Here is an 18423-nt window from a genome sequence, read left to right as displayed (position 1 = left end):
CGCTCCCCCCCAACCCAAAGCACAACCAGCCCCGGGCTTTTTACTGCCAACCCTGGTTGTGAAAATACAGGGAACAAAAAGAGTAGGGGTCCCCTGCATTTAGCACAACCAGTACTGGGCTTTTTAGAGCCAGTCTTGGTTGTCAAAATACAGGGGACAAAAGACCTAGGGGTCCCCTGTATTTAGCACAACCAGCACTGGCCTCAGCAGAGTCGGTCCTGGTTTTGGAAATACAGGGTACAAAAAGCATAGGGGTCCCCTGTATTTTCCATAACCAGCACCAAGCTCTTTCTAGCGAGGGAATAATGACACAGTCAGGGGAACCCTTCCACCGGGTCCCCCGGCCGAAGCATTAACCCTGACCGGTCAGCCCAGGCCAGGGATCCCTGGGGAGCAGAGGGACCCCCCCCCCCCCTAAAAAAAAAGGGGGCACCCCAGGCATAGGCTGGTGGCCCGGGGCTATCCCCATCCCCCCTGGGCGGTGGGTGCCTTTTTGATTGTGCAAAATGGCCCCCTCCCCCCAAAATCACAACCAGCCCCGGGCTCTTCACTGCCAGTCCTGGTTGTGAAAATACAGGGGACAGATGACATAGGGGTCCCCTGTTTTTAACACAACCAGCGCCAGGCTATCCAGGACCTGACCTGGCTGCCAAAATACAGGGGACAAATGACATAGGGGTACGATGTATTCAGCGCAACCAGCACTTGGTTCTGAGCCGGTCCTGCTTCTGGAAATACAGGGGGAAAAAATTAGGGTTCCCCTGTATTTACCAGAACCAGCACCGGACCCTTTCTAGCGGGGGCTTAATGCCACAGCCAGGGGCGCCCTTTCACTGGTTCCCCCAGCCATAGTATTACCCCTGGCCACTGGTCAGCCAAGGCCAAGGATTCCTGAGGAGCTGGGGACCCTCAAAGGGGTCCCCTCTCCAGGGCACCCCAGGCCTAGGCTGATAGCCCAGGGCTATCCCAGGCACCCCTGGGCGGTGGGTGCCGGGTTGATTGTGTAATGTGGTGCATTTGAAAGAATATTGTCTTTTGCGGGTAAACTATAGGTCCAAGCAAGCCTCCCCCGCATGCTGGTACTGGAGAACCACAAGTGTCAGCAAGCGGGGCATTTAGGGCCCACTGGTACCTGTAGTACACCTGTAAAAGACACATTAAAATGAACAGACTACACCGATTTTTAAAAAATTATTTATTTAGTCTGCACCTTCACCTGGGGGGCGTCAGCCTTTAAGCTCTTTTTCGTGGCTGCCACTACCCCAGGACTTCGGCGTCTTCGCCTGGCGGGTACCAACCTGCCAGGTCTTAGTCGTCTTCGGAGGCAGGTAAGTATTAGTTGCAGGGGGGGGTTAGGCTTAGGCACCCCCGGGGGGATTTTAGGATTAGGCACCCTCCCCGGGAGTGTTAGGGTTAGGTTGCGGGGAAGGGGTGGTTAGGGTTAGGCCCTCCCCGGGGATACTTAGGTTTAGGGTGCGGGGAAGGTAGGTTAAAGTTAGGTACTACCGGGTGGGGTTAGGCATACCCACAGGGAGGTTAGGCACCACAAAAGGTGGGTTAGGGTTGGTGAAGGGGGGGGGGGGGTAGAGGGGAGGGATAGTATACTTACCAACCAGTCGGGATTCTGTCCTAGCAGGGCTTCCAGGGTTGGGATTTCAACCGGCGGCTCTTCAGCCTCCAGTATGTCATACCCATTACGTTCAGTGACATCAGCTGTTTATCATCTGACTTTAAGAAAACTGTCATGCTCAGTAGTCCGATTTACACAGGGCTGGAGTACAATAAAAACTAAAAGGTTGAGGTGAACTTTACATCACTGTGTTTGCTGGTTAACCTAAACTAATGGGAACAAAATGACATTTGGATTTGAATGTACTATTGCTGCCAACATTATGATTGCAAGGAGCTGTAGAAAGTTACTTTCTGCTTGTAGTTCTGACCCAGGAACTTTGATGATTAGAGAGGGATGAATCCACCTGGCTGAGCTTTAGAAAGAAACCTTTGCCTAATTTATGGATTGATACTAATTTGCCAAAGGTAACCAACCAAAGGGTCTACAGCTCTTCATAAATAAAATAAGCAATGCTGCAGTTCTATTTTCCTCATTAATTACACATTTTGCATCCTCATTATTACAACACACTGTTTACCAGCACAAAGCACAATACATATTTTTTGTTATTGTCATTAGCAATTTGAGCTATCAAGGTGTAAAATACGCATTGGTTTTATTGTTCTATCAACTGGTAAGTATATTAAATGGCTATAATTGGAAAATTGGCAACTATGGTCATGATTCAGAGATGTACGCTAATGCTGCGTCTTTGCGTCTAATACCGCCGCTGCGGGATTTGTGTTGACGCCCACAGGCAGCATTGCAACGAAGAGCAGCTGCATACGAGGACATAGTAGCGGTCGCAGATCCTTCACTTATCAACCTTTCTGAGTAACCATATGGTTATGCGGAATGGGCACATGTACGGAGACTTCAGAGACATTTTTATTGTGTACGAGATTGCAGATGCAGGCCGTGACTCATCCCAAAAACATTTGCGACACGCCTGCATTTTTGCCGGCACTGCCCCATCACCACCCACAAATGCTCCCTCACTGTCAATCACACTGCGGGTAAAAAGTCGCTACGCGTGATGACTGTAATGTACCTTGTTGCATGTGCAGTTTACCTATAGTAGGTCGACTGCGTAAATATCGGCTTTACGTACATCTCAGAATTAAGCCCGGAGTTTGCTGCCTAATTAGGTGGTGGGTTGTATGTGTACAGATTGTTTAATGAAAATATTTTTTGATTAGACCTTGTGATAAAAATTACTTAGACTCATTGGGCCTGATTCAGGCTTGTACCCAAACCCGATGGTTTGTGTACAAGACTGATGGCGGGGAAACTGCGGAAGAGCTTGACCCATTCTGTGCATGTGCAGAACGGGTCCTACCTCGTTGCACACACTTATAGGCTGCAGGCATTTTGTGGGCGGGCATAGGGTGGCTCTGAGCAGCGTTCCTGATGGGCGGGTGTTGTCCCCGTTTTCTGGGAGTGCAGAGGCCAGTGTCTGTGTTTAACGATGCAAATTTACTGGCCTCACCTACGGATGTGAGACTACCAAACTAGCAGTTACGTGCGGGACTAGTATCAGAGCCAGATTTACAAATACATATATGAACCTGAGGGTTCATGTGGGCATTACACAAAGGTGCAGCAGTATATAGTGCTGGAAATTTGGTGAGTTTTGATCAGGGATGTGCAAAAAAGGTAGACAGGGGAGGCAGTGCCTCACCTGCCATTATACTTTTTACTCCAGAGTTTTGACTATAAAAATGATCCGAATAATACAAACAAGATATTTATAATATTTTCTATAAATTTTCTTGTTATAAGGGCACAGTCGTGCCCTTATATTAAGGCTGCATCTAAAAAAACGGATTTCTCCATAGAGAATTCCGGAGGGGGGTCAGGGTGTTCAAGGGGCTACACCTCAAAAGCTATTAGAGGTACGGATCTGAAATTTGGCATGGCTGGGTAGAACTGTCACTGGGTGCCAATTTTCAAAAACATAAAAAATGAGGATTTGGGAGTAAAGCTCCAACTGTCACTTTTTTCTGACATTCACAATTAGGATCACTTTTCTTCTATAGTCTATGGGTTTTTTTTGGTAAGGCAAAACTCAAGGTAGGGGTGGAATTTAGACTTGGGGTTTGTTTTATTAGGTAGCTATTGTGTCAGGGTGCATGCTTTTGGTAAATTAGAAAGTTACAGTTTTGAAACTATTACCTCAAGAATGCGCCATTGTAGAGATAGGACTTTTCAACTTGTTGCACAGCTGCAGTAGGAGCCTCCAGCAGGTGCAATAACTGTGGCTTCACTTCGGTGCACAAAGATGGCCGTCGTTTGTGGTGGTGTGCTCGGGGGGAAAGAGGCTGCTGTTAACTGCAGCGGGAGCCGGCGGAAAGGCGCCGGGGGGTAGCGGCCGTTAGCTGCGGCCAGAACCAGGGGACAGTAGCGGGCTTTGGCGGCGGTGCGGATGGCGGTGGAGCAGGCGCTAGGACCTGAGGGAGGTAGCAGCACACAGAATGCAGGCTCAGATCTGGTAGATCCATGATACCTGCTTCTGTGTTTAATTTAAAAAAAAAGGTGTGCCCTGCCCCCCAGAAAACAACCAGCATCGGGCTTTGGAGCCCCAGTACTGGTTGTGCAAACGACATAGGGGTCCCCCATATTAAGCAAAACCAGCACCAGGCTTTTCAGAACCTGTCCTGGTTGCCAAAATACGTGGGACAAATGCGTAGGGTCCCCCTGTATTTACCAAAACCAGCACTGGACTCCTTCTAGCGGAGGGGGGGGGGGTGATGCCACAGCCAGGGGAGCTCTTTCACCGGGCCCCCCAGCCGCAGCATCACCCCTGACCGCTAGTCAGCCCAGGCCGGGGATCCCTGGGGAGTTGGGGACTCCCCCCAATATAATGGCGTCCCCCTCCTCAGGGCACCCTTGGCTGATAGCCGGGGCTATCCTCAGCACCCTTGGGCAGTGGGTGCCGGGTTGATTATGTAAAGTGTGGTGCATATGAAAATATAAATATTGGCTTTTGCTGTGGAACTACAGTCCCCTGCATGCTGGTACTTGGAGAACCACAGGTATCAGCATGCGGGGTATTACGGGTTTGCTGGTACTTTTAGTTCCACAGCAAAAGCAATATAAAAAAAAACACATAACATCGTAGAAAAGTACAATTTTATTAAAACATACACACACACACACACACGTACTCTCACATGCACACACTAGCTCACATACTCGCCTAGTATCCCTGAAGCCATTCTGTCCTCTACTCCAGTAGATAATCCAATGGGGAGTACCTGTAATAAAAATTCCTTACTCCCCTCCTCCTATGCATGGATCAAGTCCTCTTCACACAATCCACGGTCTTGGTAAAAAAAAAAACGAGATACCCAGACCCTCGCACATTAGTAGTGTTCTCTAAGAACACTACTCCCCGAATGACAGCTCCGCCGGGGATTTCAGTATAGAAATTCCGGTGCGGAGCGCTCATTGGCTGAGAGAGGTGAGCCTTCCGCCTCTCAGCCAATGAGCTGTTTTCACCATTGACTTCAATGGTGAGAACTGAGTATGCCCTTTTCAAGAAATCACGGCTCGCAACGTCATTCCAGTGAGCACACAATTCTGTGAATTGGCAGCTCCACCATTTTGTGAGTGACAGCAATCTCATTCTGTGAGAGCTCTGAATCTGCAGTTAACCACAGGGTGTGATGGCATACCATATCTGTATTGCGCAAGGAACACGTCCATTAAGGCGTCAGCTTTTTGAAGTTTCAGTGGCAGAAAATCAATAGGTTTTGTGAATTTTCAGATCATGTCTAAGCAGCCTTAATGGGACATGTGAAACCGTAAGGTTTTTTATCTATGGAATAATGTTTATAGTCAAAACTCTGGAGTATACTTAAGTATGACAGGTGAGGCACTGTCTCACCTGCCTTTCCTCACTGCACATCACTACAAACTGGGTAACCTTAGTATTACTCAAATAGACTATGGCCTCGCAAATGGTGCGATGGCTGCCTCCTCGGACACAGCAGCGGGTCACACAAGCATGCAGGAGGCGTCTATCAACACAAGACGCCTCCTACAGCAATAGTGTGAGTCTAGACTCAGAGAGTCTGAATCAGGCCCATTGTGCAAAACAAACCCAATACTCCAGCACTAGATACCAATTAAGGTATAATAAATTAAACTAACCTCAAAAAGGAGAACTTTGATCAACAATCAGGAGACAATCTAATGGCCCCCATACACTGTGCGATCTAGTCGTACATCGCACCTCCTGATCTTACTGCATGTTCACTTGATCTGTGGATGCGATGTACGATCCCATGCAGCGCTATGTGGGTGGGGGAGGGAGGTGCCGGCATATCGGGTGGTCGGCCCGATATGTCGGCTCGCAAGGTGCATATCGCACCGTGTATGGGGGCCTTAAAACTGCAGCCAACCTTCTGCAAACTCTGTCAGTTTGCACAAACAAGTGAAAACAATATTGCAAATAAGGCAGCGCTGCTTAGGTATGTATTATTGTTAGATTGCATGCATTTTAACATAAAGGAGGATATTTATCAAAGCTTGGAAAAAGATAAAGTGGAGCGCGATTAAGCACCAACCCATCGGTTCCTAACTGTTATTTTGCAAACACAGCCTGTAAAGTGACAGATAGGAGCCGAGTGGTTGGTAATTTATCTCTCTCCACTTTCTCTTCAAGCTTTGATAAATCTCCCCCTAGTCTGGTGTTCCTGAAACAACAACTGACTATATATGTCTGTTTTTAACACAATTATTTTTCTTTAAATAGGTCACTAACCTGCACTATGAAATCTAGTTCTGTTCGCTAATATTCATGCATCTGGAGAATATTTAGCTCCTTTTTTTTTTTTTTTTTTTGAAGATTCCTAGCTAAATATTTTATCATAGGATTTTTTTAGCCCTCCCATACAAATGGCACAGTGTCAGTGTAAATGAAATAGTTTTTATAGTTGTCAGTGACACTGTGCTGCTAGGTATAGGTGTGGTACAGTTGGTGATCTGGGGGGGCGGGGGGCGTTACATCCCATCTAAGCATCCTGGCAGAGCGCCAAGAGGCGAAGCTACTTGGCCAGGCATTTAGGCAGGGCCTGCGCTAGGTTTCTCGGCACCCGGCGCCGTCCTGATCTACACTCCCACTGTATTGCTGGGCTTGCCCCTCCATCCCTTCCCTTACACGCTCCCTCACCCTGAGGTTATATATTTTAGAATTTCAATGTGCGGGTGGATGGGGGAGTCAATCAAGAGCCTGCCAGGTAGTGGTCCTGGCACCCTTGTGCGGGTGCACTGATAGATTGTGCCTCGAGCCGGCTCTGCCTTTAGGTGACCGGACAGGCCCATCAGGCCAAGTTCAGCCCTTCTGGCATTTGCCAGATGGCCAGTCCAGCCATGTGGAGGAGGAAGAGTGATGGTCTGGAACTCATTTGCTGGATCCCTGTTGGTGACTACCCCAGAGTGACTGACTGACAATCTGAACCAAAATGACTACCACAGCATTTTGCAGTGTCCTGCAATACCCACTGGTCTATGCCTTGCTGTTCAAGGGTTTGTCCTACAGCAAGATAATGATCCAAAACATACCTCCAGGCCATGTCAGAAAACAAAGCAACCTACAAGAGTAACACATTTGTGGGAACTTCTGCAATAGTGTTGGGAAGAATTTCCCAAAAATAGGTGGTATTATCTGCAAACGGTGGATACTCTGAGGAGTAAAAAATGTTTGATTATATTTGATTACAAAATTACTTTTTAAAAAAATCTCCAATTATTATTTGTTCTATGCTTTAATATCAGAGAACACTAAGACATTAAACAGCGTACATTTAAATAAAAACTGGAAAATGAGGATGTTCTAAAACATTTGACTGGTAGTGTATGTATTTATTTTAAATATATTTTATGTATGCTCTATTATCCCCACTGCCCGGGATTTCCTTACAGATCAATGACCATAATATTTGTAGATCTTAATCCTGAAATTTATTGATTTTTTCTTCCCTTTCCCCCTGCTCTCCATAGTCTACAGCATTCTTTCGAGTGTTTGTTGAAGCTATACCAAATGTTTGTGTTTTCACAGCCCACCTGAAATAAAGCTGAAAAATGTGAAGGGTTTGTCAAATGAAAATGTGAATTCTCTGACAAGTAGTTTGGAGGAACTCGCCAAGCAACTTTGTGGAGAGGTAATGTTGTTCCACTTGTATATCCCTCGTTTGCAGGAAAATATACCTGCTTGTTTATATCAGTAATAGGGGAACTAGTGCTCACTCTAGGGTGTGCGTAGAGCAGGTCTCTGTTCTTTACTGAGTGCACGTGCAGGACAGGAAATAAGGCGTAGCCTGGTCACTTCCCCTCCCCCCCCCCCCCCCCGCCTCTTAACCACATACACACTTTCCTTCACTCTAGTGGCTGTGCCAGCACTCATGGAGATGCTGGACTGTCCCCCAAGCTCTTTATGCATTGTGAACAGATGACTGTTGATTCACAACTCCCCCCTACCCCACTCCGTGCCCCATGGAGGGATATGGGACAGCCAGAGGCGGGTCACTTTGGTCCTGTCAAGCTCAGCGCGTGACCAGCAGGGCGCCGGGGAGCCTCCATTTTAAAATCTGGCAGGGTGCAGTGCCCCACTGAAACAGTCTAGCGGGGATGCTAGGGGAACACGGGTGTTGTATTGGGTTCTGGACTGTAGATACATAGTAATTAGATAGACCATGTCTAGATAGACACCAGGTGTTAGACAGTCTATAGGTCGACGGGGACAAAAGGTCGACATGTAAGAAGGTAGACATGGTCAAAAGGTCAGCATGAAAATGGTTGACACAAAAATGGTTGATAGTACTTTTTTTGATTTTTAAGGGTTAGGCACTTACTGGAGGCTTAGGCACTTACCCAGACGGTTAGGGTTAGGCACCAGGAGGGAGAGTTAGGCACTTACCGGAGGGTTAGGGTTAGGCACTAGAAGGGACGGTTAGGGTCAGGCACCTACCACAACGGTTAGGGTTAGGCAACAAGGAGAGGGTTAGGGTGAAGATAAAGGCTTAAGAACAAACAAAAAATTGCATCAGCCTTCTGCCGCGTCGGCCTATTGTTTAACATCTGGTGTCTACCTAGACACTGTCTATCTAATTACTGTCTATCTCTTATAGCACACCTGTTGTATTATGTCTGATCCGTAGGTGGTAGGGCACTAGGTAAAATATGTCCAAACTTCAGGGGAATGCCTGAGTATCTTGGACACTTCTCTCCAGCTACTTACCTGAGGTAAGTTGACTAGTTAATGTCTGACCTTTCAAAGAAATCTCAAGGCCTTAATCAATTGAGCACAAGTGTCGTCCTTCTCTGCCCAAATTGGCTATTAGGGAATACTTAAGACGAATTGGTGGTCAAATCTTCCTCCAGAGAAGAGAATGGCTTCACACAAGATAATGGTGTGGATGGGGCTGTAGAAAATTCAGTGGCCCCTCAGCAATCACGTGTCCCTAACACCGACTTATTCAGCTGACTGTTTTATCTGAGTCACACTACCATGTTTGAGTGGTTTGACAAAGACCAATTTTTTGTTTTTAAATGTTTTATTAAGAAAGCGTTCCTGTCCTACACTTACGTTTCCCCTTATAGATGAATTGCTTTTAATAGACCCCCCCCCACCCCCAGACAACACGTTAGACGGTCTTCTAAAGGTCATATTTTATGTATCTTGCACATCTAGAACATCCATTTGTGTGGCCAAGGTTATTTTTGCTTAAAGCAGAAAAACTTGGAGTGATTACAGAATGGGACAGCCAGTGCAGTTTTCTTATAATATCGACTTGGACGTACTGTCATATCTAATTGTGACCCACAAATTCACCACAAGTGGCCAGGTCTCACCTGGCTTAAATTTTGGGCATTACTTCCAAAATATTCCTGTTTATGCTGCATGTGTCATGGAAGGCACACTTTATACAGGAGCTGAATAGGATTATTTAACATTTTATGGATGGAAACGTTTTTACATCTTTACTTTGCTTAAAATAAACCCAATATAGATACATTTCCTCCAAAGGTCTTTGTTCTTCAGATATCCAGCAATTATGGGACCAATCAGCCATGTCCCATACTGCCTCCTTAAGGCCAGAAGAAGCCTGGTTACATTGATTGTGTATTTCTAATACCACATTGATGCATATGGGTTACGTAGTAGTATGGAGCGCCTCAATTCCAAATCCAGCATCTTATTTAGCTAAACTACTCCCAACAAGCTGGGGCAAAGGAAAGCTTTCCATTTTCCCCTTAGTCATTGGACTTGCTCTGTATCTACAGATGGGGTAGACTTTTTTACTCCGGTCTATTCCTGGTGCCCAAGCGTGTTCTTTCCAGATCTCAAGACCTTCAACATCCATTCCATGGGAGAAATTCAAGATGGAGTTGCTTTGGTTGGTGATAAAATCGTGGCTAAGGCCTGACTCAATTATACCGACAAAGTTAAAATGCAGCTTAAAGCATTTTAATGGTGTTGCCAGTTTAACTGTAAACTTGCAGCTTTAAGCTGCATATGAAGTTTGTTGGTATAATGGTGCTGTCATACTGCTTGATGACATGAATATCAAACAAGCTTATGTTCTCCTTGCTCCCTGCAGGCACCAATATCTCTCCATCTGACCAACCAGCATGCTACTTTGTGCACTGCACAAGAAACATTACATAGATCAGCGCAGTGCAGGGTTAAACATGACCCTCAAAATTCTTCTGACTGGTCCAATAATTCACCTGGAGAGCAGCTTTTGTAACATAAATACAGAAAATGTAATATGTTCATTTGCATTATAACATTCGTAGTGGTGACGTAGAAGGCAATCACAGGAGCTAATTCTGAGTTAGACCCATCTGCTGCTGCTTTTCCGCACAGCCGCATCCTTGCTAGTTTATGCTAATGGGAGGATCCGCCTGTGTATGCTGAACATCCATGCATCTGCATGCGGAACGCCTACCTGTCCACTGGTTCTCTGTCTAATTGCTACAGTCATCAATAGTCTTTGGGCTTTCAGCCACCTCCATGCTGGGTACAAAACATCAGTCTGCAACAGGCCTCCCACCTACATCCGCACGCTATGGAAGTCTGCTTTACAGGCCCATGACACTCCTATTAGATGGAAATGGCCACCCCCATTTCACGTCTGCACTTGCAATCTCCATCCCTGTGCGTGCACCTAGTTTGGTGTGTATTATGTTATAAAATATATATATATATTATATTTTATTATTATTATAATATATATTATACACAAGAAGTGAATACTAGCACACAAATTTCGAATTCCTTGTGTAGATAGAGCCATAATATATAATGGTGATGATACGTCATGAAGAACACTTCCTGGAATTAACACGTGGCTGCAGTTTCTCAGCATCTAAGTGGTCCTCATGTACACTCCCACCATGCCTTATGCAGCATCATAAAGCCCTATGCTTGTGTGTTTTTTTTTTTTTTTCCTCCCGAGGCAGGGGAAGGAACAAGTTAGGGAATATATGGTAATGCAGCATTAACATAACAGTACTTAATGAGACCGGAACTAATCACTCTGTCCTAGAGACCAACCTCCATAGGTGCTTTTATGGAGCGTCTGTATGCTAATGTAGCTTACAGGCAAAACCGAAATTAGGAACTGAGCAGACGTTCCTGAAAAAGGGGCGGAGCTCACAGTAAGTGATATACATTATATACACGGAATAGTCTGTAGTGGCTATCAATAATTTGATATACACATAACTGTTTTTTATTTCTTTTTTTAATATTTAACTTTTTAGTGGGGATTGTTTCTTGTACAAGTAATAACCATGTCAAATAGTAAACAGATATTGGCAATTTCAAGATATTTGAATGTAATGGAATCCAGCGGTGTGTAGCTGCAGTGTATATACTTGTGCAGACTTTTGTATGGTTCAATCTTAGAGGAGAAAAACACTTATCAATATAACTCTGGGCTGCTGGTGAGTTTATTATAAATATCCCCCTTGTATTCAGCCGTGTGTTGTTAAATGTGTCATGCACGTAATTAGGCAGCATTTTTTTTTAATTTTAAGGTGGATCAAAAACTGATCAGTGTTTTATTATTATAGTATAAAATTAAGTTTAAAGATGATATGACCCTAACAGGCCATCGGAATAGTACTGTGTATGGGGATCATAACTGTCATAATGCTTCAGATTAATCTGCTGAGACAGGGACCATCCTCCATCTTTGGATCCTGGGCTATCACCCCAGCCATCCTTTATTATAATTGGCCAACCTTGGTATGTAGTCCTTATCGTCATATATAGTAAGTAGATGTGCCTGATCAAGAACATGTTGAAACATCACTGATGTGAAATTGAATTGACCAGTTAAATTGAATTCAGGGAAATAATTTGTGCATCTGAGAAGCTCCTGCCTCTGCAGTTGGTGGCCTCTGTTCTTTGTGTACCAGATCTTCTATCCAGCAGAGTGCAGGTGGTTTATGCTCTGTATGCCATTAGTGACTCCTCCTTCTGTGTATTGGACAGGTGATGATTTATCAGCTTGCAGACCATGTGCAGTGTTTCCTAACGGAACACAATCACCCACCTCCTAAGTCATTTCATGAAGAGATGTTGAAGAATCTGCAGAAACAGCAGGAAAAAATAGCTTTGGAAGAGGAAAAGAGAATTCAAGAGATGAAGATGAGAGAGGAGCAGATGGTAAGTAGTTCTCAAAGGCTGAGAAATCGATTGCTTACTACTGTTACATTTCTTATTTACTTTATCTCTAAAGGACCATACTGGGGAGGGCTGACCATGTTCTGCTTTGGGGTTTGGGTATAACTAAGTAACCCACAAAGTGCTGTCCTTTTCACACCCACTCATTCGGCTGAATTTTCGCTTATGTGATGATCAGCCTATCACTGTTTTAGACACATGCAATTTGTGTATCATAGAGCACATCGATGGCCATATCCTTCTTTGTGTTGAGAGGGTAAATTGTTGCCATTTTGTCAACGCATGTTGCATTTTAAACTATAAAACCACATGGTAATGGATGGGGTGTGTTCCCGGAAGGACCAATCACAAGCCACAATCTATTGCGGAGTGGAGGCAGGGCCAGATTAACAATGAGTCGGATGGGACTACAGCTCCAGGCCTTCACATAAAAATAGGCCCATCATGACAGGATGATGATGATGACCAGCCACCCAGCTGAACGCTTGGTTAAAAAATTATATTTCTGTTTTACACACACAATGATACGATGTTTCTACTTTTACGTATTTAGGGAGACTTTGGGGCTGATAGTCCAGGGGATGTAGTCAGCCTCCTGACAGTTAGAATCCTGAAGGGTCAGAATGCTGACAACTTCTAACTGTAATTATGATGGTTAGGATGTGGGAGGGGTGGGTTAGGGTTAGCGTAAAAATACTTATCGAAATTTGGCAGGCATTAACAGAATCGGGATTCTGACAGTCGGGATGTCATACCCAACCCTAGTCCAGCCCTGAGTGGTGGAGCACCAGGAAAGATGGCTGCTTGAAGAAGCCACTGAGGACTGTGAACTGCAGCCTATTACTAGGATGTAGTGCAGGTTCAAAGCCCCACATTCATACATAAACACAATAAAATAGACCTAGAGATTTACGTACATCATAGAATTCAATTAACATTGTTCTGTGCAGTTATACATAAGTACAAGCAAGACCAGACTCTGCCAATTACACTTCATGTTTAGCAATAGAAGTTGTACTGTACAGTACAGTTGTTCATTAACACAGACCAGTAATAATAGAACATGACTATTACAATCTGCACACAAATCAAGTGTCATTGTGCAATTGTCAGTGCATATAGTAAAAAAAAAACAGGTTCTGGGAGCGATGGCTAATACATAAGTCGACTGTCACGCTAAGGACCCTTAAAACCACCTTCTTACCTCTCCGTTGTCTGACCAGGCTAGCGCTGAGGTCCGCTCGTGCTGTCAATCACTCCTGGATAGCACAGAAGTCCGCTCATGCTGCACATCGCTCCCGGCTGGTGCTGAGGTCTGTCTGTGCTGCTCCTGCCCAGTCTGCTCAGTGTCCTGTTACTGAGCATGGAGATGGCTCTCCGCAGCCTCTAGCTCACAGCGTGTCTTTCCAGCATGATTGGGCACAAGGGGTATGCCAGAGTTCCTTCCTAACCCACATAATGGGTGCAGCCACATAATGGGACCAGCTGATCGCAGCATCTAATCCCTGGGGATCCTCCCCTACAAATTCCATTCCTGACTGGCCTCTGTTGCCAGTACAACTTCTTCTCTTCTGCTGAAGTTACAGCTCTGTGCTCAGCTCCCAGGTACTCCTGTATCTGAACGTTCCCAGTCCGTTACATTCCAGTATCTGAACGTTCCCAGTCCGTTACATTCCAAGTCTGGTAATCAAGTCTCCTGTTTCATCTCGCACTCCAGTCTGGTTTTACCACAGAGACTTATCCGATATCTTCAGTCCCCGTCCGATATCTCCAGTCCCCAATCTCATGCCGATCCAGTTCTTCAATTCATTAGCATTGGTCTTAAACCAGCGCTACTCATCTATCCAGTACCATCAACTCCAGCTATATTCTCTTGTGCACATCATCAATTCCACATAATTGGCCCCAGTCCGATATCGGCATCTCCAGTTCTCTATGTAACCTGCTCTTTAATAAATACATTACATTACTGTCCTCACCTACGGGCCCATCGACCATCGTTCCTCTACTTCCTTACATTAATACATGAGGAAGTCCTGGCTTCATCCACCACTCCCAAGTCTCCTCTTCAGCCTCCCACATTTTTTCCGACCAATTCCAATTCTCAGGCGAGACACCAACATTGAGATTTACTACATGCCCAGCATTTGCATTTTTCACTACAACGCTTTTAGATATGAATGTTCTATAGTTTATCAATGAGCCATTGTGATTTTATCGGAAATGCTGCCATTATAATTCTCTCCTAATTTCCTCCCTTGTGTCTCGTGTGTCAGAGGTGTGAAATCCTAGCTGAAATCCAACGGAGGGAAGAAGAGAAAAAAGAGGAGAAAAGGAGAAAAGAAATAGCAAAACAGGTAATTTTTGGGTAAACCCTTTTAAAAATCACTTAGTGGATCAATGCCTTAATCTATACTCTAGATCAGAGGTTCCCAAACGCGGTCCTTATGGCTCCTCAACAGTTCAGGTATTAGAGAGATCCATGGTTGAGCACAGGTGGTTAAATCAAATTGACTGAGGTACTAATTTTGTCACCTGTCCTCAACCATGGACATCTCTAAAGCCTGAACTATTGGGGAGCCTAGAGGACCGCGTTTGGGGAACCTCTGCTCTAGATTGAGGGGATTTCTCAATTGATTGTGCCTCTTATTTTGCAGGAACGCCTTGAAAGTGCCAATCTAACTTGTCAGGAAAATTCAATCAAACTAAGTAGTAGCACATGTTCTAAAACACCAACAACTAACGAAGGTTTTGCTGATCATGGAGGGAATAACAACAGGGCTCGTCCAACTTCTGCTGGCCGATCAAAGTAATAAAAATCAAACTGTACTTTATTCTACATTTACATTTTGAAATAGCAAGAATGTTTGATAAACAATGTCTGACATTTGTGTCATATGTGATCCGTTTTGTATCCTTTTCTTGGCTAAATTTTGCAGGTGATTTGTTTGTCGTAATAAATATAAACTTTGTTGTGTAACAACTTTCCATGCCCAGTCTAAAACTACCTCCTTAAATGTATTCAATAATTCTTCGTCAAGTTACTTTGCCTGCTAGTGCAATCTACATTAGTTTACTTGTATCGTCACCTTTCAAGGCGGTGGTCAGCATTGCCTATAATATGCAGTTTCATGCCAGGTATGCACCTAGATTTGAGACTTCCCCAGTCATCCTCTGCAGCGCATACTCTGTGTAAGGTAATGTCATGTGCACAGAGTTGTTTGATGAGAATATGAACGGTTTATTTTTTCAGGCGAGACCGGCAGTATTCTGTGTGCAGTGACGACAGTTCAACGGCTTATGAAGTGTTGACATTTGACATTGGTTGCAGTGGGCAGTTGGTTGTGCACAGAGGAAAGTGTCTGGGTGAGTGTCGCTAAATGGCTGCACACTGGGCATCTACTCTGCATACTGTGGTCTTCACCATCTAATAAAAATGTACTTCCCACCTATTTACAATGAAGGCATCCATTTTGTAATCTGAGCCAATAGTCATGAGTGCAACCTATCACCACGGACAAGTGACATCACTGAGACCATTTTCTTTAATGCCTCAGGGATGGTCACTAGTTCCTAAATCATTGATAGGCTGGATATTGATTCAGGCCACAAAATGGCTTCCTCCACTTTGTTTTGGCTATAGATACACTTTAGAAAGATGCACTTTCTCTTTTATATAGAAGAGCTTATCGGAACTGATAAATACTAGCAATGTTCTAAACTTTCTGTAGGCAGGCCTGTAAACCCATGGAGGTGGGGGGGGGGGGGGTGTAAGGTGCGCTCTTCCTGCTAGTAGTGGTGATGGTGATAACTTGTGTGTGTTTGTGAGTGGTGTTAATTAGAATGTTTCTTCTGGTGGTGGTGGTGTTTTGGGAGTGAGGAGGGTGTGATTGGGTATGGAATGTAGTTTGGAGTAATGTGAAAAGGGGAATGGAATAGGATCAAAATGAGGCCAGCGAAACACAGTAATTTGGGGCAAAATCTTTTATTGAGTAGTCACAATGCTGCTCTGTTAAGATCCCGGGCAGGTGGGTGGGGTTCAGTGATGAGTGGTGATGAGACTGGGGAGGTAGGTGGACCCTTTTAGGGGGCTCCTTCCCGTGCGGTTCAGTGACCTTGCACGTCACCCCTGCTGGACCTATGGTCGACAGTCTAGGAAGTCTTGGGAGGTGGGGGGGTTTGCAGAGTGGGTTGGAACACCTGTGCGGCGTCCCGCGTGTTGGTGTGAGTCTTGGCAGTACTTACCTACCGGTAGGTTTTTTGTTATGGTGATGTAGGTCGACGTTGCGGCCGTTGCAGATAGGTTGGAAGCTGCAGGTTTGCTGGTGAGCTGGATCAGCGTGTTGCTGGTGTGCTGCAGGTGAACGGCTGTTCTGATTGGTCTGCGGAGGTCAGCGACCAGAGTATGCAGCTGAAGTTGGCTCTTGTCGTGCCGCTGGTGGTGCGGAGCCAGAGGTATGGATGGGTGAGCCGCTGGGGAGGCTGGGTTGCAGCGTGTGTGCTGGGACCAACCCTGGGGGGTGGTCTGCCCGGGATACTGATTCAAAAAAAGCCAGGGAGGAGGGGGGATGTGGAAAGTGTGACCGGGATGGAGCTGGTCACTGGCGATGTTGGCTGGGCGGACTTGCGGCCGGATGTGCGGGATGCTCTTATCACTGACGGTCCCTCATGGAAATGGGGATCGACTGTGGAGACACCCCTGGCCAGGAGTGAGTTGCTGAGCACGCCTGGGAGCAGGGGGGGGGGAGAGAGAGGCTGGTCTGGGGTGGAGCCGGTCACTGGAGGTGTGAGCGGTGTGGACCAGCAGGCGGGTGGGCTGAGAGCTTTCTGCACTGGTGGTCCCTGGTGGGGATGGGGATCTTTAGTGGAGGTCAGCCTGGATCGGTGATGGGTTTGATGTGAGGGTCTCCAACGCGTTTCGGCACAGGTGCCTTCTTCAAGGAGGCCTGTTAACCCAATGACTGCAAAGAGTGAGTCTTGCTCATCCTCGGTAGCTCATAGGGTTCTGGGGAGATAAAAATACTTGTATATCACATGACACAGGGTTGGTTAATATTTTTGCTCTTCTGCATTTGGAGGAACAATGACCTCACAGATCATCGAATGTGTTCCTTGACTCATACAGACACTAGAACCCCCTCTTTGTCAGTGGTACCCCTTACAAAATATTGTCTGGTAATCAGGGCAGGCCTGACCTTTACACTGACTACATTGGTGCTGAGAGCGCCATGAGAAGCTACCTGCTGTGAGCCGACCGCCATAATTCAGCCCCCAACGCTACCACAGCAGAGTACGGCCATAATTCTGCCTCCAGCTCGATACCACGCAGAGGAGGATAGATGAGAAAGGACCTCAGGGCTCTACCAGCACTCTGCCTAAGGCCCGTACTGATGGTGACATGCAGACACACAGCCTCCATCTACCCTTGGAAACAACATAAATACAAATTTAGAAACAAAAAAAAAAAATCCAATATGTGGTACTTTTGGTCCCTTTCCCCAGGAGGCCTTACACTTATTGTGCAGATAATAATTCATGTTTGTTTTTCAAACTTTAGTTTAATATATGAAACATGTGATACAACCCACTGGAAAGCACTGTGCTTTGCAATCTTGGGTTATATAGAAACCAATGGAATGTTTGCAAAGTTTGATTTTCGTTGGGTACTGTGCAGCTAAAGGACGAACATTGGGGTTCAACTGAGAGCAGCCAAATAACTACATCAGCAAATTATAAGTAAAGTCCATGTTATAGTCTATATCCATTATTTACAGAAAAGGATGAGCAGCTGTGCAAATCCATTTACAATGGCTTAGAAATTGCCTCTGGACAATTTGTCATAATTTACGAATGGGTTCTTCAGTGGCAGAAGAAGATGGGTCAGTTTCTTACTACCCAGGAAAAAGAAAAGGTCGACAAGTGTAAAAAACAGGTATGGTTCATGTGTCTATAATTACAATTGTTATGTATTATCTGAGGGACAAAGAAAAGTGTGATTTGCTTTATGGAAGTGCTATTCCTCTTACTTGCATGACATATGGCTTTGTACAATGGAATTGTTATCACAATATAGGAGTATGTGCAATTGATCCTGTGTTGTCCAATCTTT

At 45.4% G+C, this 18423-nt stretch overlaps 1 protein-coding gene across 1 annotated transcript in view; it reads left to right on the top strand.

The window, feature by feature from the left end:
- The window catches only part of EIF2AK4 (eukaryotic translation initiation factor 2 alpha kinase 4), a 109096-nt gene that overhangs the window by 16113 nt on the left and 74560 nt on the right, over positions 1 to 18423 (top strand). The window contains 6 exon segments of the mRNA XM_088471200.1: positions 7677 to 7779; positions 12123 to 12296; positions 14591 to 14671; positions 14972 to 15123; positions 15568 to 15680; positions 18089 to 18246. Coding sequence (XP_088327326.1) covers positions 7677 to 7779; positions 12123 to 12296; positions 14591 to 14671; positions 14972 to 15123; positions 15568 to 15680; positions 18089 to 18246 — 781 coding nt within the window.

Source organism: Taudactylus pleione, unplaced genomic scaffold, assembly GCF_031769625.1.
Source record: "Taudactylus pleione unplaced genomic scaffold, aTauple2 ptg000113l, whole genome shotgun sequence".
Lineage (NCBI taxonomy): Eukaryota > Metazoa > Chordata > Amphibia > Anura > Myobatrachidae > Taudactylus > Taudactylus pleione.
Note: the sequence above shows the minus strand (reverse complement) of the source record. Positions and strands in the feature narration are given on the sequence as shown.